This window comes from Canis lupus, chromosome 2 (genome assembly GCF_003254725.2).
Source record: "Canis lupus dingo isolate Sandy chromosome 2, ASM325472v2, whole genome shotgun sequence".
Taxonomy (NCBI): domain Eukaryota; kingdom Metazoa; phylum Chordata; class Mammalia; order Carnivora; family Canidae; genus Canis; species Canis lupus.
Genome location: NC_064244.1, coordinates 2,343,613 through 2,368,814, shown reverse-complemented (window position 1 = coordinate 2,368,814; position 25,202 = coordinate 2,343,613). Strand labels below are relative to the sequence as shown.

The window sequence follows — 25,202 nt, the reverse complement described above, 5'->3', positions numbered from 1 at the left end:
TGTCTCTATGAATAAATAAATAAATAAAAATCTTTAAAAAATAATAAAAAAATGATTACCATGCACACATACATATATACTGTTCCTGTGAAAACCATATAGATGGATTTCTTCCTTTCATCTCTTATTCTGAATAATATAATTACCTTCCAAACTCATCTCACTGCTTCTAGATTCTGACCTTTTCAATCCTGTCCTGTATCTTGCTACATAATTATCTTCACAAAATACCATTTCATCATGTCCCTGTCTTGTGACAGAAGTCATTTGCAGTGACTTACGACATTTCAAAAGGTTAAAATCCAACATCCCTGTCCTAGCACCCACTCTTCCCAAGCTTGAGTTTCCAGGCTTCCCTTGGCTCCCATCATGGTCCTTCAGTCCTCCCAGATAGTCCTCAACACTGATAAACCCCAAGCACTAGGTATAGTGCCTGAGACAGAGTAGATGCTCAATAAATATCAGTTTTGTGAAATTAGTTAACCCAAAGTTTTTGTTCATTCTATTCCATACACCTGGAACACTTTCATCTCCACTGCTCCAACTCTGCAAATTGTATATTACCTTCTCAAATCTAAATCAAAAACCACCTCCCCTGTGAAATGTACTCCAACCTCCAAGTATTTATCTAGACCACATATATGTGCTGTTTGTTTACCTCTAGATTAAGTCCCCTGAAGGCAGGAACCATCATCCTTTTTTTTAGCATAGAACAAAGAACAATGCACCATGTTGCATAAATAATGTGTAAAAATAAAGGTAATAATCCTATTAGATAAGTGAAAAAATTTAAACAAGAGTTTCTCAGAGAATACAGTCAACCAACAGACTCGTACTCTCCTAATTGCCAAATGAAATGCCATGGGCATGCTGTGCCATGTCGGGATCAACAGCCCCCATTCAACACTGTATCTCCTGATTCTCAGAGCTAGATCTAGAAAGGCTGTGTGCTTATTCTAGCTGACATCTCAGACAACATCTTAGATGTGGAGAAAGAAGACATCCATGTACTTTTAAGCTTTACAGCCAAAAGGAACCCAAATTCCAATATAAACACCTTCATCCTCACCCACACAGGTCAGCCCACAGCATCCCTGGCCTGAAATGCCAGGCGGAAGTGAGATGAAGCCTAGATAACCTGCCTAGAACCCAGGGAAAGGAGGGTAAGACAAAAGCTCATCTTTGCTCAACCTGGCCACCCGAGTTCTCCCCACTTTAGTCCTAGTGAATGTAAGAACTTGTAAGGGCAAGGGGATGGCCAGTATTGTTACCTGATGAGCTGGTAGTCAATCAACAGAAGGCTTGTCTAAAGGAAGGGAAAATGTGAAGTAATATATATGCAATAGATCCAAGCCTACGTCCCTCCTTAAAAGATGATATAAGATCTATAGGATATTCACTCCAGAACTGAAACACCTTTATACACAAGTTTTGCAAGCATCACACTATGAACGTGGTACACTCACTCCTCCACCCTTACTCTACAAAGGGCCAGTGGGGGGGCCACCCTCCTGAGTACATCATGTCTTCAGCTCCATTTATAGATGAGAGGACTGGAGAATGGGAAAGTTATTGGAGAGATCACGCGTGTAACTGAAGTTGAAGGGGAAAGGGAACTCCGATATTACTCCGACTTTTAAAATTCCTGCTTTGCCCTTTTTGGTACAATTGTCTCTTGCAGGATGATCGAACAGGCTTGTCAGAGGAACAAATCTGGAAGGGAAAAACTGACCAGGATAAAGTACTCTTCTTTCTTTTTAAAGAGAGAAAGAGAGAGAGAATGCCTGCATGGGGAGGGGTAGAGAGGAGAGGAAGGGACAAGCAGACTCTGCGCTGAGCCCCACACAGGGCTTAATCTCAGGACTCATGAGATCAGGACCTGAGCCAAAACCAAGAGTGGGGCATTTGACTGAGCCACGCAGGTGCCCCCAAAGTCCTCTTTTCCTTTTTTTTTTCTTAGAATGAGAAAAAATGAAGAATGAAAAATATATCACCCACCAGTTAATATACTTGACTTCCACATGAGGAAGTTGTGCTTCACACCATGTTACCTATCAAAATATACAGATTTAAGTACTTCATTCCAGTCATGCACCAGGCAGTGTTGGATTAAAAACTGGAGGAAAACAAACAAACAAAAAACCCTATAAACATTAAAATAGTGCCTAGGATACCTCAAGGTAGAGACCCACAGTATAGCCACAGTGGCCCTCAATACTCGTGCAGTTATGACAGTAACTACTATATAGTCTAATGAAAATGTTAAAATTTTTTGTGTGCTTACAAAAGAAATAACCAACCTAAAAAATCCTTAAGGTCACTCACCCAGCCTAACAAAAGAAAAACCTACCCTCATGTATTTACTCTCCAACCAGCAAACAAGATAGGCTGACTCAGACCAGAAAGAATTTCTCTGACCTGGGAAAAAAAACCTCACTGCAACATGATAACTCTAACTAGCTCAGAATTCTAAAACAAACCAACAAAAACTTGACCCCAAAGCAGCTCTCCACTACCCCCTCGTATTACTTAATCCAAAAACCACCTCCCAATTTTTCTTAAAGAAACTCGCAAATCACTTAAAGTACATAACTAATTCCTTACACCTGGCAGCACTAAACATGACTGAATCAGAATATCCCTAATACAGAAGAGGAGACTGTAAGAAAACTGAATTCCAACAGAGGACTCACAGCTACCTCCAACCTCCTCCTTATAAGGCTGGGCAAACAGCTACCCAGCTGTATCCTGTGGGCCCCTACACTCAAGGCCAGCACACCCCACACTTTGTGGGGTCCAGGGCAGAGTGGCACAGGACCACAATATCATAACACGAGAATGGCCCCCAGGCAATGGACACTGGACTACAGTACTCAAAATGTGGTCTGTGGCTCAGCCACTTGGAAGGCTGGAGGGCTCTGTTTCCAATGTGTCCCCAGCACTGCTGTCAGAGGTGGGGCTTCCTTCTTCTCCCAGAATACTCCTATCATCAGTCAAGGGAGGGATCTATAATGGAATCTTCAAAAGACTTGCACCCCCCCCCCCCGGCAAAAAAAAAAAAAAAAAAAAAAAGATTTGCCCAAGACCAGATAGTGCTTCTGAGTCTTATTACCATGGACATCTCTGGAAGGAAGGAAGAAAGGAAGGTGTGTGTCAGCTCTCAGCAGGGAAAGGAGCAAGACAGACAAAGGGTATTCACACACATTCACACACACACACACACACACACACACACTCACTCACTCTCAAATCCCAAGATATAAGCTAGTCAGCCCATGGGGATCTCCTAGTGGTTCAAATTTGTTATATAGCTTGTTTGTCCTATCTTGGAAAGCCATACCTATATCTCCTCGCTTGTGAAAACCTTACTCAAATTTCAAATCCTGGCTAATATCTCTTTGCAATGTCAGTCTTCAATCCCACTTTATCCTTTGCCCTATCTCTCAACAGCACGCATAATAACATCTTGATGATGTGCATGTTTTATAATTTATCACTGTGCTGAACCTGTGGACTCATTCAAATATTTATGGAGCATCTATTATATGCAGGCACTGAACTAGGTACAGGGTTACAGCAGTAAATCCCCTACCCTCCTAGAATCTCTAGGGACTAGAGATACAAAACAATAGGGACTCTCTTGAACACGACCCTCACACCCAGAACATTCACTGATACACATTACTAGTTATCTCAAGTCAAAGACCCAGCTGCAGTCCTTTATTAACGTATTTATTTGAAAATATGTTGGCACTTAGTCTTCCCTGGAAATCCCTAAAGACTCAAGATGGCCCATTTGATCAATTTCAAACACGTCTGAAATTGAGTTTTCTAAATAAGGACTCCAAGATACCTCATGGAATATACATAAAGGAGATTATATTAATAATGCCATATAACTTCCTAATTTCCTTTAATACATGGTTAGTTCTCTGTCTTTATATAGTTTATAATATTTTCCCTTACGAGGTATTTGAAATTTAGGTACCTGTGCCTTCAGTTTATTCCTTTTAAAAAATTATAGTACACCTGATACATACCATCTAAGAAAAAAAAATTAAGTAGCACAATTCAAGCACTAAAAGAGAAAACAGCAAGCACGAATACAATAGTCCCCTATGGTTTCCTTTTCCATAGTTTCAGATACCTGCCATCAACCACAATCCAAAAGCAGATGATCCTCCTCCTGACATACTGTCAGGTTAGAATTAGCCTAACGCTACATCACAATGCCTATATCACTCACCTCACTTCATCTCATCACATAGGCATTTTATCATCTCACGTCATCACAGGAAAGGTGAGGACAGTACAGTAAGATATTCTGAGAAAGAGAGAGAGACCACATTCACATAATTTTTTATTACAGTATATGGTTATAATTGTTCTATTTTATTATTAGTTATTGCTTTTAATTCTTATTGTGCCTAACTTATAAATGAAACTTTATCATGGGTATGCATGTAGACGAAAAACCTAGTTAGTATACAAAGAGTTCAGTACTGCCCTGAGGTTTCAGGCACCTTTTGGAGGTCTTGGATCTTGTCCCCTACAGATAAGGCGGAATGTCATACTGCTAATCTGTTTGATCACTATTCTGTAGCATACTTAACAGTAGAGTTTCTGATTAAAAAAACCTGCATGGAAGCAAAGAAACAAATTAGCTCCATGGAAACACCAGGCAAAACATAATTACACAAGTAGTACTTAAAGTGTGAAATGGACTACCTCAAACAATAAGAGCTGTAAGTAAAAACTTATCAGACCAAGGTGGGGAGGACAACAAAACAGAAACAAAGCTAGTTTGTGAAGCTTTGAAGGTACACAGATAGAGTAGCCGCAACAAGAAACCAGGGTTTGATGACAAAGACATCTAGTGGGCACATATTCTGCCTGTCAGTGGCCACAAAAAAGGGCAATAAAATGGCTCTACAGGCTAAGTGGCCTGCATTGCACAAGTCATTTCCTCCTTGTGGGCACCTGAGGCCTTGTGTATAAAAATGAGGGACAAATTATCCCTGAGGTCACCAGTTAAGTACATATGGCTTAACCGGTCTACGATGCTACATTAAGAAAACTGAACACACTCAGGGCAGTTTTCCTTCCCTTAGTGGAAATAAGATAAACACTCCCATGACCACCATAACCTGATCTTGAAAACAACTCATAAAATTAAGACTTACCTAACTTTCCCTACCTAGCATTCTCCATCAAACATATGCTTATAAGCATGTGCCCCTGCAGTAGCAGAGCAATAAGCTCTACAGACCCCATCCACCTGGAATGGCTTCCCAAAGCAGAGAGTCTGCTGATGGCATTGGAACCACAACTGCACCACCCAGACGCAGAAAGTGGGCTGCAGGAAGCAAAGCCAGGAGCCCATCCAGACTGCTGAAGAGTGCTGCCACCAGGACTAGGCGAGGATATGGAAGAGTATCCATGTGCAGGCTCCTAATGGCTGAAAACATTTCCACACTTAGCACATACTTGAACAACTGGCGATAACAGGATGGCATGATACATACTATGGGTCAATTAAGAACTTAACACTCAGTCTGAAAGTGGTTGTGTTTTGGAATAAAGAGGGTACAGCCAAGTCTGTGATAATGGGCCCTGTTCGCCAAGACTTTAATATTAATTTGGGGAGGCAAGCCATAGGTATGTGGAAAGCTCACTAACAATATCTAATTATCAAAATTAAATGCCAACCACGTGGTACAGGAATTACAAAAATTCAGAAAACACTGAAGACAAAGAACCCTTCATGAAGGAATTATTTTGTTTCAATCAGGGTAAATCTTAGGACAAAGGTGGGAAGGCCAAAACATACATGGCATGTTTGAATAATGGGGGACGAGGCCTGGACATGATCAATGTTCAACACATGCCTTTTACTTTTTTCTTTACCCCGGGACCGTGAAATGTTGAGCCAAGCTGGCCACACAAGATCCCTACCAGGGCTAAGCTTTTCAGACCTGCATAGAAATTGCTCACTTGAGCCCCAAACTTGATGTCATCTCAAGTGTCATGTACTAAACAACTATTAAAACAAGGTAATATATCACCAACAGAAGCAGGAAATGTGAACCTACAATTTGAGATCTGAATAGAAAAAAACCATTTTGAAAGACCCCAAATAGAATTTTTTAATTCTAAAATTTTAAAGATTTTGTGATCTTACATTCTTCCCCTCTGATCCTTTTTTTTGAAGTTAAATCCTTTCTGGATGAAACTCTCATTCCTCACATTTGTTTAACAGTTCTTAAAACATTCCCTCTGAGTATTAGAACAGCTCTTCCTGTTTATCATAAGACTAAAATAAATAGCAGGTCAACAAGACCAGACAAGAAAAACATAAAACTTGTTTGACAGCTGAAGCGATCAATGTGTTCATATGAGCACAAGAGAAACCACCCACCTTTTTAGTTAGCCCTGCCCAATGTCACATAGTAATCAGGCCCTTTTTATCTTCTCACCACTAAGACATTTCAGGCCAATCTAAGATTTGGACCAAGAACTTAATGTCAAATTCAAGACTTTCAATTTTCACATCACAGCTGAGTAATGAATATTACATACATAATTCAATTAGCATACATTTAGCACACCCACAGATGTGAAATATAATACCAGCGCCCATATTTACTGAAAGTTTATGACGCCAAGAGAAAAACAAAACTCAGATGGTCTGAGTATTTAATTCAAAGCCTCCAGTTTCATTCTTGTATGGGTCTGTCCTGCAGTCATTTGACATTGCTGCAAAAGCTTATCTCAGTCTTGCATGGACATGCAAACAAGTGCTAGCACCAAAATTTCAGTTCATAGTGCAAGGTGTGTTAGAAAACAATTTCTCGGGCAGCCCAGATGGCTCAGCGGTTTAGCGCCACCTTCAGCCCAGGGTGTGATACTGGAGACCCGGGATGGAGTTCCATGTCAGGCTCCCTACATAGAGCCTGCTTCTCCCTCTGCCTGTGTCTCTGCCTCTCTCTCTCTCTCTCTCTCTCTCTGTCTCTCATGAATAAATAAATAAAATCTTTTTTAAAAAAAAGAAAAAAGAAAACAATTTCTCCTTCAAACAAATAAGTATAGTGTGAATTTTTGACACTGTGGAGTTTTTTTCTAACTTGGAAAAAAAATTGCCTTGGAGATAATACCATTTCATACTGTGTCAAGAATTCTTCTCAACTCACCTGAAATAAAACTTACAGATATACAAGTATACACTATTGAAGTTACAGAAATATTTCAAATTATTTAGTAAAGCAAACTCCATTGTAATTTAAATAACTTGCCTTTGAAGTACAAGAAAACACTTTTCAGACTGATTAGAGGACATTTGATAAAACTTTGCACACAGCATAATACCAGAAACGCAATATAAATATCTTGAGATAGGTGATTAGTTTATTCTAAATCTATACTGAATAGTCTAAGTATCCTCGAAAAAGTTTACCTAACTATGATACTGAAGCAGAATCAGCTTGGTTGTATACAGTGTATGGTGTACATATAGTTGTATATGAATCTTAAGCAACATATCACTCTTTACAAAGGCCAAGGGCAACCACAAGAAGTCAACTGTAGAGTTAAGGTGATTGTATTGTAAAAGCAACAGAATTCTCATCTTCAAGTTAAATTATTTCTTTCCTGTATCTCCATTTTGTCTCTGAAAAGGCTCAAACAAATGTGGGAAGAACAGAGTACAAAGTAAACTACATGAAAAGAAGAAAAATAGTAGAGGTTAGTAGTGCAGAAATGCTTCAGCGGCACAGCACACCTGTGGGTGGGGGAAGTGTGAGGACAGTGAAGGAGGCTGAGCCTCTTCCCCCAACCCCACCGCAGAGGTCAGACACCTCCAGGAACACTCCAGCTGGACCGAGGAGATGGAAGAGGGGGCCCATCCCGGTGAGTGCCAATGCCCACAGTGATGGCACAGTGACGGGGGGTGGGGATGGTATCAACCCTCACAGAGACGCTAGGGGAGCAAGGCATCACTGTTCCACATTTCAAATCACAGTCACTGCAGACTGGAATCTTCCAAAGTTGTCAGATTCCAAGCTTTCACCAGTTAGGACCAAACTAAAGAAGAAAGTGAGAGAACTCCTAAGTAGGATGATTTGGTATCAGATAGAAGATATTAATAAAGAAGTATCACTGCTAATCTGAGTTATATGAAAAAAATGTCTATTTGGGTTATACTTTCAATTAAGCACATGTTAAATTGCAAATATGTATATTCTAACACTAGAAAAACATCAGCTTTATTATTTTCTAAATAGTAATAGTAAGATCTCAGCCACCACCATCCTGTCATCCACCCTTGCACTTCCCACTGGACATTACCTACCCAGAAAACAAATTAGTTTACCTACTCCCTGTCTTAATAGTAAACTGGCTTGGTGCTTTCACACAGAGTCACCATAAGCTACAATCACAGGAAACATCCACGGAAGTGCTATGACAAGTAAGGGCTGAAGAAAAGGCCTGGTTCTTCATCTCAAGTAGGACCAGGATAACCTAGACTTGATTTTTTTTTGTAAGATTTCATTAATTTATTCATGAGAGACACAGGCAGAGGGAGAAGCAGACTCCCCACAGGGAGCCCAATGCACACTGGATCTCAGGACCCCAGGATCATGCCCTGAGCAGAAGGCAGACGCTCAACCACTGAGCCACCCAGGTGTCCCTAGACTTGATATTTAACATGGTGGGGCAGCCCGAGTGGCTCAGGAGTTTAGTGCCGCCTTCAGCCCAGGGCCTGATCCTGGAGACCTGGGATCGAGTCCTATGTCGGGCTCCCTGCATGGAGCCTGCTTCTCCCTCTGCCCATGTCTCTGTGCGCACGCGCGCGTGCACACACACACACACACACACACACCTGTGTCTCTCATGAATAAATAAATAAAATCTTTTTTTAAAAAAATAATAATAACATGGTGCCCCCTGTGGTCATTCTACCTCCCTTCTTACATAGGGACACGGTGAGCCTCACACTTCCTGTGCACACTTACTACATGAGTCTCTTGCCTAAGCTCTCAACTGAGGCCTCAGTCTCAAAAACTTTTGACTTCATATAGCTTCACATTGTTTGCCTCTGTATTTGGGATAGAGCAAAGCATTTTTAAAACCCCCTTCCAAAACACAGAATTGTATTTACAAAGCTCAAGATCAGTGTGGTAATATTCCCATTTGCCAAATTGACTCCAGGAAGGGAAGGAATGCCCTTGATTCACATGTATCCATTAAAACCTTAAGATGAAAAGTAATCAATTATATCTGAAACCTATGCAGGTGTGCATGCACACATTCCAGCAAAGTCATTGTGCCTATTCTGGGGGTAGGGATAGGCTTCTCCTTAAAGGAACATTGTACCTTAACGACTCCCCACATTTTAAAGCGAGTGTTTTGTCAAAGATAAGATGATAAACTCCTTTCAGCTTAGATTACTGTATATTTCAAACAAGCTTTTAAAAAACAAAATGTATCAGGTATTTATCAGATCATAGTAATAAATCTCAGCTTTATTATGTCAGAAAACTTTTAAACTCCCTCTTATCCACAGCCAGTTCCCTGCTTATGGGGGAAAAAAACCCAACCACCTCATAAATTTTGCATTATCCTAGTACCCTGTGTTTTAAAATATGCTCAAGTATTGATCACAGTGATGCAGCAGAGGCACTGAAGGCCCCTGGGCTTGGCACGTCAGCAAGAATGCAGGACCAAGCACGGGAGCCAGCCTTTTCCACAGGGGCTGTCTTACATTCTCTGCCCCACGGCAGAGGGGCACCCAGCTGGGAGCCAGGCTTTAAATCTTTAAATCTCTTTTGACTCTCAAGTTCGTGTGTCCCACTTCTGTACTTACATGGTGATGGGTGTGTAACTACTATTAAAACCAAAGCCACCAGCAGAGAGCACTCTATGAGCACAAAGTTTCCCTATTCTCCATGGACAGAAACAGTTCATCCCATCAAGGCAAAAACGGATCTTAATTGAAACTTCACAGCGTGGGGACAGTTTAATGAGAAATTAGAATAAACTTGTGTTCATGAGAAAATAAACAGTGAGAATGTTGCAGAACTAATCCTATACTGCTTAAAATATTTCTCTATATAACACATTTTGGAATGGGAAAAACACAATGCGGTGCAATTGAAAGCTGCATCGTGATCTATAGCTTTCTCCATGCAATTAAAATGGCCTTCCAAATCATGCCCATTTTTATTTATTTTGTTTGGGGGTGGGGGGGCAGAAGGAGAGGGAGAGAGAATCTTAAGCCGGCTCCAAACCCAATGTGGAACCCAAAGTCGGGCTTGATACCATGACCTTGAGATTATGACCTGAGTCGGAAGTTTAACCACATGAGCCATCCAGCCATCCATGAGCCATGCCCCCAAATCATGCCCATTTTTAAAAGTTTGTACTGGATGTATGTTGTATGTATGTTGCTCATGTTGTATGAGCATCCTCTCTCTTATAAGGGTGGGCACAGTACTATTGTTTATTTCTCTTCGTTTCTCCTTTATTTTTTTTAAAGATTTTATTTATTTATTCATGAGAGACACGGGGAGAGAGGCAGAGACATAGGCAGAGGGAGAAGCCCAATGTGGGACTTGATGCTGGCACTCTGGGATCACGCCCTGAGCTTGAAGGTCGACACTTAACTGCTGAGCCACCCAGGCATCCCTCATTTCTCCTTTACAACTAGTTTTTTCCAAAACCTCAAACATACCTAAATTTGCTAGTAAAATAATTCTATTTGTTAGCAAATTTCTAAGTTTACTAGTAAAAAATTATAAATAGTAAACTGTCCTGTTCCTGACCTCAATAAATTATTTAAAATAATTTGATTATCACCACAGTAAGTATAGTACATAGGACCACAGGACATACTAGTAAAAATATTAAATTGGCAATAAATCAGAAAACTGACCAGGACTGAGATATTTTTTTTCTCTTTACTGCCATGCTGTGCTATTGATCCTGAAAACAGAATACCAAAAGGTGGGTGATTAAGAGTGGGGGAGAGCCCTGGGGATAAATCAGCCTCACTGTGTGACCAATGGCAGCACACCTGGACTACACATCACACAGTCTACTCATAGTCCAAGGGACAAAGACCAGCTGCAAAGCAAATGTGCAAGCTGTAGAAATGCCAACACCTTTAAAATCCACTTCTTGAGCGGCAGCCGGGGTGGCTCAGCAGTTTAGCACTGCCTTCAGCCTAGGGCCTGATCCTGGAGACCCGGGATCAAGTCCCACGTTGGGCTCCCTGCAGGGAGCCTACTTCTCCCTCTGCCTGTGTCTCTGCCCCCCCCCCCCCCCATCATGAATAAAAAAATAAATAAAATCTTTAAAAAAAATTTCACTTCTTGGGACGCCTGGTTGGTTCAGCAGTTGAGCATCTGCCTTTGGCTCAGGGCATGATCCAGGATCAAGTCCCACATCAGAGTCCCTGCATGGAGCCTGCTTCTCCCTCTGCCTATGTCTCTGCCACTCTCTCTCTCTCTCTCTCTGTCTCTCATGAATAAATAAAATCTTTAAAAAAATAAAGTAAAAATAAAATCCACTTCTCGAGCTCATGGCTGAAGTGAACTGGCTGGTGTTGGAGCGAAGAGCCCACGCCAAGCGCTCAGGCTCAGTTTATGAACCTCTTAAAAGCATTAATCTTCCAAGACCTGATAATGAAACTCTGTGGGATAAACTGGATCATTATTACAGAATTGTCAAGTCAACATCACAGGTCTCTTTCCCACTAAAACATGCGGAGACGATCAGAAGGCAAAAATCCGTGACAGTCTGGGGCCTGGGTTTGGCTCTTGCATACAGGCCCACTGATGATGACATGGGAAGAACCCAAGAACTGGAGCACTCTGCTATAAACTGTATGAGAGGAATTCTCTACTGCTCTATGCGTCAGGCCGATAAGGTCCAGCAGTTTAAGCAAGATCCACGCCCAGTAACCAGTCTTCACTGTTTTCAATGTGCACACGGGAGATGAGGTCCTCTCCTATGAGGAATACTGTCATCTTCAGATAAATGCAGTGTTGCTCTATCTCCTTTACCTTGTGGAAATGACTTCTTCAGGACTCCAGGTTATGTATAACACTGATGAGATACTGGATTTTGGATGTTGGATCAAGAATCTCCATATTTTGGGGACACCTGGGTGGCTCAGTGCGGTTAAGCCTTCGGCCTAGGTCATGATCCTGGAGGTCCCAGGATCAGGTTCCGCATTGGGCTCCTTGCATGGAGCCTGCTTCTTCTTCTGCCTGTGTGTGTCTCTGCCTCTCTGTCTCTCTCATGAATAAATAAAATCTTTAAATAAATAAATAAATAAATAATCAATTTCTTGAGCTCTATGGCTTGTTAATCATAAATATGAAGGAAACATGAGTCCATTCAACACAATAGAGCTCAGAAGCTAAGAGGACCTGGACCTCACTGGAACAAATTACTTAACACCTCTCTCTGCCTCAGTTTCCTCATCCAAGATCTGAGTAACAAGAGCACCCAACTCATAGAGGAGATAAAAGGATTAAATGAGTCAAAGCCCTTAACGAAGTTAAAACAGCTCAAGACATTTATTTAGTTACTGCTCAGTATTAGTTTACTATTATTATTAGCCAGAATTTTCAAAAAAAAAAAAAAAAAGTCTCTTCCTCAACCATGTAGGCTAGTATTACACACTATAAAATCTACTCTTTTAGGAACACAAATATCTAGTGTCAATCTGTCTCAAAAGGGAATGGCACTAAATACCAGTGATTCTCAATCCTGATTCATCAGAAACACCTGAGCAGCTTTATTAACTAGGTACCACCCATCCACTCTAACCCAGAACAACCAATTTAGAAACCAAAGCGATACTACTGTGCAACCAGCATTAGGAACACCACCACTTCACACCAGGATTATAACTCAATATCAAGTTACATTGTAAATAGGTAAATTCTCCAGTATACTTAAAGTATAATTTGCTTAACATGCTGATTCTACCTACTATCTTGAGTATGCTTGAGGTTTTAAAAAAAAAAAAAAAAAAAAAAAAACCTTTGTTCTCAGCCATGCAGCAGCTAAATGCAGTATGTGAGTATGAATTTCTCGAGACAAAAATTTAGTCAAAGTTCTTCCCAGGTTTAAGGGTCAATATAGGTAATCAATTTGCATCTGATGGATTTCTGCCTAACTATATCCATCAACAGCCAAATGCCTCTGAGCTAGATGCAGTGTAACTTCCTAAAACTTCCTATAGCTCCCAGGAGCTATAGGAGTTTCATACTCAAGAGTTAGTGGTTTCCTAAAACAAAAGCTCTTCTCTCTTATATGTATAGGAAAGGCCAGCATTATGTCTTTACACCCTCCTCCCTGAGCACAGACCTAAGAGAGGCTTCTACAACCTCACAGTGTCTCCGAGGCTTCCATGGCTGGCAGCTGCCCATTAGTTTCTGTAGACGGGGAATCAACTCTATTCCCTGCTTTGCCAGTAACTAGCTGTGTGAGCTCAGGCAATTAAAAGCTCTGGCCACTTCCCCATCTAATAATAAAGGGGCAGTACAAGACCTTGCCCCCCCCCCCGCCCTCCACATTATACTGTCCCTTGAGCCCACACAAACCAGACCATCCCATCCATTCCCACTTCACACAATGTGGTGGGCTATTCCATCATTCCAAGAAGTTTTAAATGCTTGGGTGCACAAGTCCCAAGCTCACATGCCTACGGGAAATGAGAGAGTAAATGAAAGGGGCAGGGTGGGTGGGTTCCTGCAGAGTCAAGAGCAAAAACCACATCTAAGGAGCAGCTGCTCTGGGCATGCAAGGGTGTGAGCTCACTCCTACCCAGAAACTCCAGGTCTTGGGAAAAGTTGCCCGCTCTGATGTTTTATGTGGCATCTTCCCATTTGCTCAGACTGTTTATGATGAACGGCATCTGTCTGCTGTCCAAAGCAGACTCTCCACAGGCAGAGTAAGCCATACAGGACCCCAAGCAGGTCTACCCTCCCAGATGGCTCAACCCTGAAAGCACAAAGAACTACCACCCCGTACTTTATAAAGAGGATGAAATTCATTTTAACTGAAGCAAATCTGACCGCTGCAATGAGACTGCTGGGTTTGTTTTTTCAATCAGTAACTATCCAACTTTCTAAACACGATGATTTATAGGCACTCTGAAACCTTTTAGGTTTTCTGTCTGTCCCTGTTCTCTCCTTTCTCCATTCCAGATCCTACACACAGTTGCCAGAATAAAATTCTTCCGGCCCTGTATTAAACACTCTCTTGTTAGAGAATTAAAAGTGAGTTTCCCTGTGGTGCATAACGAAAGTATTCAACCCACCACCCCCACGCAAATGCCACTGCATCCATTCCCTTCACACCCTCTAACCACCATTTATTGGGCAGAGCCCGTGGGCACCTAACATCTAACACTGAGACAACACAAGACCCTTGCAATGGATTACAGACCAAAGACCAAGTTTATTCAGGCTATTTTATTAAAATCTAAATGTTTTGAAGCTTAGTAGTGTGTGTGTGATGGATCTGTAAGTGAGCAAAGCAGAACAAAAGCCCTTCATTCTCCATTATCCTTGGTCTAGTTAAGAATTTATCATAATTTTTTAAAGATTTATTTATTCATGAGAATACACAGAGAGGGGGGAGGGGGAGAGAGAGAGAGAGAGAGAGAGAGGCAGAGACACAGGCAGAGGGAGAAGCAGGCTTCACGCAGGGAGCCTGACGTGGGACTAGATCCAGGGTCTCCAGGATCACACCCTGGGCTGCAGGCGGCGCTAAACCGCTGAGCCACCAGGGCTGCCCAGAATTTATCATAATTAATAAAACAATTTTTTAGAAAAACTTCAGCTCTCAAATAATAAAATAATGTAATACTTTAAGTAAATACAAATACACTTTAGGAAACCTGTGCATTAAAACACAACAAATAAAATTTCTAAAAGACTCTGACAATGAACAAGTGTCATTTCTGAATGTTTTCACATTAGTAGCCAACTAAACCTCAATCTTAAGTATTTCTGCAGATGGTAGTGGCATAGAGCACTTCACAAATCAAAGCGGCAAAATGATCTTCAATCCTGAAACATAACCTAACAAGTATTAAAAGAATGGAAAATAAAATAAAAAATAATAAAATAATAAAAGAATGGAAAATATGCACCTAAAGGTGCCTCTCCACTTTTTAACATACATTGTTATATTAGTTTCAGGTGTACAATATAGTAACTGAACAATTCCATACAGTTATTCCACCACAATACCTGGTGCTCGTCATGGCAAGTGTACTCCCCTATCCCCCTACACTCTCCCTTCTAGTAACCATCTGTCTGTTCTCTATGGTTAAGAATCTGTTTCTTGATTTGTCTTTTTTTTTCCTTTGCTCATTTATTTCTTAAATTCTACGTATGAATGGTCTTTGTCTTTCTCTAACTTATTTTGGTGAACAGTATACTTTCTAGTTCCATCTTTGTCCTTGCAAATGCTAAGATTTCATTCCTTTTTTACAGCTGAGGAATATTCCATTGTGTATATAGACCACATCTTTATCCAACAATTGATGGACACGGGCTATTTCCATAATTTCATTACTGTAAGTAATGCTGCTATAAACATAGGGGTGCATTTATCTCTTTAAATTAGTGTTTCTGCCTTCTTTGAGTAAATATCCAGAAGCTCAATGACTGAATTGGAGGGTAGTTCTATTTTGCGGTTTTTGAGGGACCTCCGTACTGTTTTCCAAAGTGGCCACACCAGTTTTCATTCCCATCAACAGTGCATAAGGGTACCTTTTTCTCCAGATCCTCCCCAAAACTGTTATTTCTTGTGTTGCTGATTTTAGCTATTCTGACAGGTGACATGATACCTCACTGTACAATCAGGTGACTGATTTGTACTTCCCTGAAGGTCAGTGATGATGGACATCTCTTCATATGTCTGTTGGCCATCTGGCTTCTTATTGATGTCTTTTGACCATTTTCTACTCGGATTGTTTTTTGGGTGTTGACTTGTAGTTCTCCATATATTTTGGATACTAACCCATTACTGGATATGTCATTTGCAAATATCTTCTGCGATTCCACAGGTTGCCTTTTGGTTTTGTTGACTGTTTCATTCACTGTGCAGAACCTTTTTATTCTGATCTAGTCTCAATAGTTAATTTTTGCTTTTATTTCCCCTAACTCAGGACACATATCTAGAAAAAAAAGTTGCTATGGCCCATATCAAAGAAATTACTGCCTGTATTCTCTTCTAGAATTTTTATAGCTTCAGGTCTCACCTCTAGGCCTTTACTCTATTTTGTGAATTCATTTTTGTGTATGGTGTTAAAAAATGGTTCAATTTCATTCTCTCCATGTTGCTGTCCAGTTTTCACAACACCATTTAAGGAGACTGTCTATTCCCATTAGATATTCTTCTCTACTTTGTCAAAGATTATTTGACCATATAGCTATGGGTTTAGTTCTGGTTTTCTATTCTCTTCCACTCATCTATCTGTCTATTTGTATGCCAGTACCACACTGTTTTGATTACCACAGCTCTGCACTATAACTTGAAGTTGGAATTGTGATGCTTCCAGCTTTGTTTTTCTTTTTTTTTTTCTTTTTTTCTTTTTCAAGACTGCTTTGGCTATTTGGGGTCTTTTGTGATTCCATACAAATTTTAGGACTAGCTCTGTGAAAAATGCTGTCACTATTTTGATAGAGATTGTTAAATCTGTAGATTGCTTTAAATAATAGAGACATTTTCAAAATATTTGTTCTTCCAATCCATAAGCATGGAATGTCATTTCACTTATTTGTGTCTTCTTCAATTTCTTTTATCAGTGTTTTATAGTTTTCAGAGTACAGGTCTTTTACTACTTTAAGTTATTCCTAAGTATCTTATGGGTTTCTGTGTAACTGTAAATGGGACCATTTTCTTAATTTCTCTTTCTGCTGCTTCATTATTAGTGTATAGAAATGCAACCAATTTCTGTGCAATGATTTCATATCCTATGACTTTACTGAATTCATTTACCAATTCTAGCAGTTTTTTGGTGAAGTCTTTTACGTTTTCTATATATAGCACCATGATATCTGCAAATTGTGGAAGTTTTACTTCTTCTTTACCAATTTGGATTCCTTTTATCTCTTTTTATTGTCTGATTGCTGTGACTAGGACTTCCAGTACAATGCAAATTAAAGTGATGAGTGGACATCCTTTACTGTCCCTGACCTTACGGCAAAGCTTTGTTTGTCCCCCATTAAGGATGATGTTAGCTGAGAGTTTTTCATATATGGCCTTTATTATGTTGAGGCATGTTCCCTCTAAACCTATTTTTTTTTTTTGAGGATTTTATCGTGAATGGATGTTGTACACTGTCAAATGCTTTTTCTGCATCTACTGTAATAGTCATATGGTTCTTATCCTTTCTCTTATTGATGTATCTCCTTATTGATTTGTGAATACTGACCATCCTTGCAACCTAGGAATAAAGCACACTTGATCATGGCGAATGATTTTTTTAATGTTTTGTTGGATTCAGTTTGCTAGCATTTATTTGAGGAATTTTGTGTCTATATTCATTAGGGATATTGGCCTATACTTCTCTTTTCTAGTGGTGTCTTTACCTGGTTTTGGTATTAGGGTAATGCTGGTCTCATAGGATGAATTTGGGAGTTTTCCTTCTTCTTCTATTTCTTGGAATAGTTTGAGAAAAATAGGTATGAACTCTCCTTTAAAAGTTTGTTAGATGTTGCCTATGAAGCAATCTGATCCTAGACTTTTATTTGTTCAGAGTTTATGTCTTTGCTGGGTATCAATCTGTTCATACTTTCTACTTCTTCCTGTTTCGGTTTTGATGGTTTATATGTTTCTGGGAATTTACACATTTCTTCCAGGTTATCCAATTTATTGGTATATAGGTTTTCATAATATTCTTTATAACTTCATATTTCTATGGTGTTGGTTGCTATTTCTTTCTGATTTGTGATTTTGAGTCATTTCTTTTTTTTTTTTCTTGCTAAGTCTGGCTAGAGGTTTAGCATCAATTTTACTGATTTTTTTCAAAGATTGGCTCTTGGTTTCATTGATCCATTCTATTGCTTTTATTAGTTTCTATATCATTTATTTCTGCTCTAATCTTTATTACTTCCTTCCATCTGCTGGTTTTAGGTTTTATTTAGGTGTAAAGTTAGGTTATTTTCAGATTTTTCTTGCTTCTTGAGGTATGCTTATATTGCTATAAACTTTCCTCTTAGAACCACTTTTCCTGTGTCCCAAAGGTTTGGGACCATTGTGTTTTCATTTTCTCTAGTGATGTATTTGTGTTTCTTTCTCTTTATTCTTTCATATCTATTACTGGTGTTGAATATAAGGTTACCATTAGGTTTATATATAACCTCCTCTGCATACAGCAGTCCATATTAAGTTGGTAATTGTTTAAGTTTGAACCCAATCTTTACTCCTCTCCTCCCCACATCTTAGGTATATGTTGTCTCATTTTACATCATTTTATTTTTTAAGTTCCTTGACTAATTTTTTACAGAAATATTCATTTTCATTGCTTTTCTGTTCTCTACCTTCATACTGTCACTTTTGATTTCTCCCTTCCCACTCAGAGTCCCCGTTAATATTTCTTGCAGGGCTAGTTTATGGTAATGAACTCCTTTAGTTTTTGTTTACCCGGCAAACATTTTCTCTCCTTCTATTCCAAATGACAGCCTTCCTTGCTGGATAGAGAATTCTTGGCTGTAGATTTTTCCCCTTCAATTCTTTGAACTTATCATGCCACTCCTTTTTGGCTTAGAAAATTTCTGCTGAAAAATTCCCTCCTGGCCATATGGGGTTTCCTTTGTATGTTACTTTTTGTCTTGCTGCTTTTAATTTTATCACTCTATTTGCCAATTTAATTATAATATTGTAGCGTGGATCTGCTTTTGTTGATTTTTTGGGGGGTTCTTTGTGCCTCCTGGAATTAGATATCTGTTTCCTTTCCCATATTTAAAGAAGTTTTCAGCTATTATTTCCTCAAATTCTCTACCTCTTTTTCTCTCTTCTTGGACTCCTATAATATAAATGTTCTAATGTTTGATGGAGTCACTGAATTTCCTAAGTCTATTCTTGTTTTGCATATTTTCTTCTCTCTTGCTCAGCTTGATTACTTTCCAATACTCTGTCTTTTAGGTCATTAATTTGTTCCTCTCCTTTTTCCATCATGCTGTTCATTCCATCAAGTGTGTTTCTCATTTCATTTATTGAGCCCTTTAGCTCTGCTTTGCTATTCCTTATCCCTGTGTTAAGGATCTCACTCATGTCTTCTACTTTGATCTCAAGTGCAGTGAGTATTCTCATGTTCAGTGCTTTAAATACTACATCAGACATATTCTTTTTATCTGTTATGCTTAGATCTCTGGCCAGGGCCTTTTCCTGTTCTTTCATTTAGTATAAATTTCTGTCTTCTCATTTTGTCTACGTCTCTGTGCCTGTTTCTCTGGAAAAACCTTTTCTAGGAAAGTCAGCTACATTTTGAGGGTAATGGCCTTATGAAGACGAGGTCTAATAATGTTCTGCTATGTAGTGTCCACTGTTCCTCAGTGCCTGGAACTTCTGAGAGTATCTCCAAAGTATGCTGCATGTGCCCTGCTGTTTTGTTCTGGCTGCCTTATCCTTCAAGCCAGTCCTCTGCAGCAGATCTCTTTACCTATTGTGGACAGTATTTAGTCCCTGGCCTGAATGTGGCACGTTTTAACTAGTTGTGCTCTGGTCTGCTTGTGAAATGAGACCTGTTGCCACTGTTGCCAAACTGAGACTGTAAAACCGTTGCATGGGGAGATGCAGTATGAGCTGGGTTTGGGCCAGTCTTCTGGGAGAGGGGTCCCACTGCAGTAGGACTGAGGCAAGTGAGTCTGAGAAGGACTGTTCCACCAGTGCACAAGGGGCAGGAGAGGGAGAGTTTGATGTAAACAAGTTAAGTAGTGAGTGTTGGCATTGTGCTGGTTCCCACAGGTGGCCCAGCACTTGCACTGAGGGACAGGGGAAGGAAAGGCCACCAGCCAATTCCTCTGTTCCCAGGCGGGTCTCTCTATGAATGCTGCCTCTCTAGAACATGCTCCAAAATGAGCAAATAATATCCCCACCAAGTGCCCCTAGCATTTTTCAGATCATTGTTTTCACATTGTATATCCACAGGCTGTTTGCCTACCTTCTCTCCAAGAGCAGTGCAATACCCTTGGGGCTCTAACCTAGCCTAGCCCAGTGACCTTTAAAAATCCAGACTTAAGCCCCGCTGACTGCCAGAAGTCACAAAATTTGGCCCATCTCACTTTCTAAGCCAATCGGTATGGGGATTCATTTTCCCTATGTACTCTCCTGTGTGCTGATCTGTCTCTCACCCTTCTCTACAACCTCCCCTCTATAGATCAGTTTCTCTCAAATCTCAGTTTCTCTCAAAATTGTATCTCCACACTTCCTACCTTCTTTGACGTAACCTCTTCTCCACCTTTAGTTATGGAGTTTGTTCTGCCAAGCTTCACTGTCAATTTCTGGGGTATTTACGATGATTTGCTAGTTACCTAGTTGTATTCATCAGACAAGGCAAACCTAAGGTCCTCCTGCTCCACCATCATCTTACCACTGAGAACTGGTGCCTCTCCAACTTAAAATCATGTGCTTTCATTTGTGCTAGTGCTTAGCTAACCAGTTTTCAGTTCGTATGTCACACAGTTGCCTACTTTTAAGTACTCCCAAATCAGAGATGTCACTGTAACATTTTTTACGCCCAGAATACAACCACTTGTATACTTGCCTTTTCTTTCTCATTATCTAGAAATAGCAAAGATTCCAATTTCTTTTAAAGATTTTATTTATTTATTCATAGAGATGCATAGAGAGAGAGAGAGAGAGGCAGAGACACAGGCAGAGGAAGAAGCAGGCTTCATGCAGGAAGCCTGACGCAGGACTCGATCAAGGGTCTCCAGGATCACGCCCTGGGCTGCAGGCGGCGCTAAACCACTGAGCCACCCGGGCTGCCCAGATTCCAAATTCTTAAACAGTACATTAACATTTAAAATAGTTTGTCATATTTAGTATAATATTCAGGGTTTTCACATTAGGTAAAATAATCAAATTATCCTCATACATAAATCCTTAAAATGCCAAGGTAACCTCCTTTTTTAAAGATATACTGCTATGAATAAAAAATTATTGTGAGAATTTGAAGTATTCCACATGTAAAATGGAAGCTAAACATCTTTATTTACTATAGAAGGGTCTGCTACAAAAAGCCAATCTGACAAGTACATGCACAAAATAACTCCCACTTAATTCCCAATACACTAAAGAAGTTACACACAAAAAATTAACTTCATTATGCAATGAACAATCTCCTACAGGAGCCTGAAAGTAATCTGACAGCAGCCCAAGTATATCATTGTGCTTTTCTCCTGGCTGTGTACTCATCCGTGATCCATCCCCAGGGAGAGATTAAATTTAGAAGGATGGGGAAAAGAAGGAAAGATACACTTCCTGATAAAACCCACATCCAACATTCCCCTTGCCTCCCTTTAGCCAAAACCAGGGGCTTTTCCATGTGTGTTTTAAAGAATTTTAATAGGTTTTCTAATCTGAATCAGAAATAAAGAGCAATTCATAAAAATTTTTCAGCATGTTTCTTAAAATGCTCAATAAAATAATTTGTCAGAGCTATCTCCTAAGTGTTATCACTCATGAAACATCTTAAAAAGAAAAAACATGGTTTATCTTATGAGACGTGCAGTACTTACTTATGACACCTGTCAGCTTTAATCTCCTAGCTCATCTTTTAGAAATTTTGCCCTTCTAGACAAATAAATGTACAGATGCAGGAATGCAGACTGTTGAAAATGAGAATTTCTGAGCCTGCAAATTACATAAAACTATGTCAAAAGGACAATGAAAATTTAAATTAGTAAAGTTAACAATTACATAAAACTATGTCAAAAGGACAATGAAAATTTAAATTAGTAAAGTTAACAAAAATATGTTTAATATTACAAAACTTTCAGGCAGCCCTGGTGGCTCAGCATTTTAGTGCCACCTTCAGCCCAGGGCCAGATCCCGGGGACCTGGGATCGAGTCCCATGTCGGGCTCCCTGCATGGAGCTTGCTTCTCCCTCTGCCTGTGTCTCTGCCTCTCTGTGTGCGTGTGTCTCATGAATAAACGGGTAAAATCTTTAAAAAAAAAAAAAAAATTATAAAACTTTCAACTAGTTTGGATGAAATCAAATTTTCATGGGAATACCTCTTTTGTGTTCATATATGAACAATATATCAGTATTACTAGTTATTGAAGTAAGTGTTTGATTTTTGGTTGCAGTTATGATCTGTTATGATTTTGTATCTATCACAATCCAGTAAAAGGAAAGTGCTTTTTTAAAAACCCAATGTCTAGGGATTAGTGAAGTTCAATTGGGTCAATATTCCTAGGAATGAAAATTTATGTTGCCAAATGGTTGTATTTATTTGACAGAGCCCCTTGCTGGTATAAGCTCTTTAAAAGAATGTGGTAATTTTTTTCCTGACTATCCCAAGGTGTTTTATTTTATCTGCCTCACTCTAGCTATAAAATTCTAAGAAAAGGCTCAAGGCATCAAATTTTAGTATTTTAATAGGGAAATGCAGAGCAGATACATTGTCATTTCAAAAAACAGTCTGAGTTCACCCACTTATGAAATTACCATCCTTAGAATATGTATACATATTACATAACAGACCTACTAATAAAAAAAGAATTTCAGTAAGACAAATTGTATTTCTATTATTTTTTTGAGTTGCCAAGAAAAACGAAAGTGAATTTGCAATTTGAGGAAGGAACCACTTAAGCAATCTTCCTTCAACAAACTAAAATTACCTCCTATATCATTACAGCTTTGTAGTCAATCCCACATGGAAGGGATCTCCTTGACCCCTCCCCATACAAAATACAACAGCAAAGTCACTGTGAACACATCAGCCTGCATTACTCCCACATCTCAGCCAGAAGAAAGGTGCCGTTTTGTTCTCAATCCAACTTGTCTTTCCTTTTCTGACTAAGATAAGAAACAAAAAGGGTTTCAAGTGCCCGTGGAATATTCACTCAGAAAACCATACACTGAGTCATTAGGAAGTTTCAGTACATTTCAAAGAACTGAAATAATACAGCCATATGTTCACTAGCCACAAAATTAAATTATAAATCAATAATAAAGATAAGTGGAAAATCTCCAAATGTTTGGATTATTTGAAAATTACAAGAAAAAAAAAGAAAAGAAAATTACAAGGAGTATGTTTCTAAATAACCCACGGGTAAAAAGAACTCACAAGGGAAATTAGAAGCTATCTTAAGTGAGTCATAAAAATTCAACGTATCACAAATTGTGAATTGTAGTTAAAGTTTGATGGGGAATTTATAGCTCTAAATGCTTATATAAGGCTTAAAAACAATTATCTAAGTTTCCACCTTAAGAAGCCTTAAAAAAATAAGCAAATTAAACCAAAGAATAAAGCAGGAAATAGTAAAGCTAAATGAGAAATCAAGGAACTTGCAAATGGATGAATACAGAATATGAGCAAAACCAAAAATTAGATCCTTGAAAATCAATAAAGCTGATAGACTCCTAGTGATACTAAGATGGATGAAGAGAAATCACAAATTGTAATATTGTAATTGTAATGCAACAGGGATATCACCACAAATCATATAGATATTAAAAGGATAATAATGGAGTATGATGAGCAACTTTATGCTAATTAATTTGACAAACTCAGATGAAATGGCCAATTCCTCAAAAGACACAAATTACCAATCTGATACAAGATTTAAAACTCAATAACCCTGTATCTGTTTTTAAATATAGATTCATAATTTAAAACTCTCCCACAAAGAAAACTCCAAGCTCAGATGGCTTCATTACTGAATTCTCTTTTGTAAACATTTAAAGAAGAATTAATGCCAATTTAATGTAAACACTTTCAAGAACTAAAAGGGAGGGCAGCCTGGGTGGCTTAGTGGTTTAGCGCCTGCCTTCAGCCCAGGGCCTGATCCTGGAGACCCAGGATCGAGTCCCACGTCGGGCTCCCTGCATGAAGCCTGCTTTTCCTTCTGCCTGTGTCTCTGCCTCTCTCTCTCTCTCTCTGTCTCTCATGAATAAATAAATAAAACCTTTAAAAAAAAAAAAAAGGAACTAAAAGGGAAAACTTCTCAACTCATTTTGAAAGTTCAGACTACTCTTGTTTAAAAATCAGATTTAAAAATCAGAGGAACATATTAAAATATAGATATTATCTCCCTAATGAACACAAACACAAAAAAAAATTAACAACACATTAACTAATTAAATCCAGCTATATATAAAAAGGAGCAGTCAGGGACACACAAAGTTGTTCTGTCCACAGCTATAATACCTGAGAGCCTCTCCCAGTCTCTCTCAAAACCCAAATCTTGTTTACTAAAGGATAAATTAACTGGTTCTAGAAATTAATGAGTTTGCAGACTGAAAACCCCTAACATTATATTGTACTATTATTACAGCTACAAATCTGCATAATGAAGGATTATTTTTTAATAATAATCCAAAATCAAGAGCAGAGAAATTTAGAACAAGGTGAAATCAAAGGCAATATTCAAAGTGCACTTCACGAGGTCTCCAGATGGGCTGTGAAGATTCTAGCAGCATGTGGATGCTTGAAACAGCAAATAGTACCGAATTTTATATATGCTATGTTTTTTTCCTATATGTGCATACCTATGATGTTTAATTTATAAATTATGTACAGTAAGAAACTAAAAATAATAAAATTGAACAATTATAACAATATTCTGTAATAAAAAGTATGTGCATGTGGTCTCCCTCAAAATATCTTATTGTAATTGTATACACCCTTTTCTTCCTGTGATGATGTGAGATGATACACCACCTACATGATAAGATGAAGTCAGATGAAAGGTGCAGACACTGTGATAACTGTTAAGCTACTAGTGACCTGACAATACATTAGGAGAATCACCTGTTTCCAGACTGCTTTGACCATGGGTAACTGAAACCAGGGAAAGCGAAACCAAGGATGAAGGGGACCACTGTGCATATACACTTAAGGAGAGAACCATAACTGGATCAATTACCAGGAAGAAATTTCATTTGTGGATTCTCAAAGACCTTAGGTGCATGAGGCATAGTAAACCATGTCCTCAAAATCAC

At 39.2% G+C, this 25,202-nt stretch overlaps 1 protein-coding gene and 1 long non-coding RNA gene across 33 annotated transcripts in view; one reads left to right on the top strand and one right to left on the bottom strand.

Moving 5' to 3' along the window:
• Nucleotides 1-25,202, bottom strand: part of PARD3 (par-3 family cell polarity regulator) — a 651,639-nt gene that overhangs the window by 546,817 nt on the left and 79,620 nt on the right. Inside the window, exon 1 of one of the 32 annotated variants that reach the window (XM_035712909.2) lies at nt 4,041-4,060. The exons of the other annotated variants lie outside the window; for them this stretch is intronic. Coding sequence (XP_035568802.1) covers nt 4,041-4,043 — 3 coding nt within the window. The 5' untranslated portion in view covers nt 4,044-4,060. Of the gene's footprint in view, nt 1-4,040; nt 4,061-25,202 lie in introns of those variants that run through there. 32 annotated transcript variants of the gene reach the window in all.
• The window catches only part of LOC118353884 (uncharacterized), a 61,899-nt gene continuing 44,366 nt past the window's right edge, over nt 7,670-25,202 (top strand). Inside the window, exon 1 of the long non-coding RNA XR_004813420.2 lies at nt 7,670-7,905. This is a non-coding gene — a long non-coding RNA (uncharacterized LOC118353884). The remainder of the gene's footprint in view (nt 7,906-25,202) is intronic.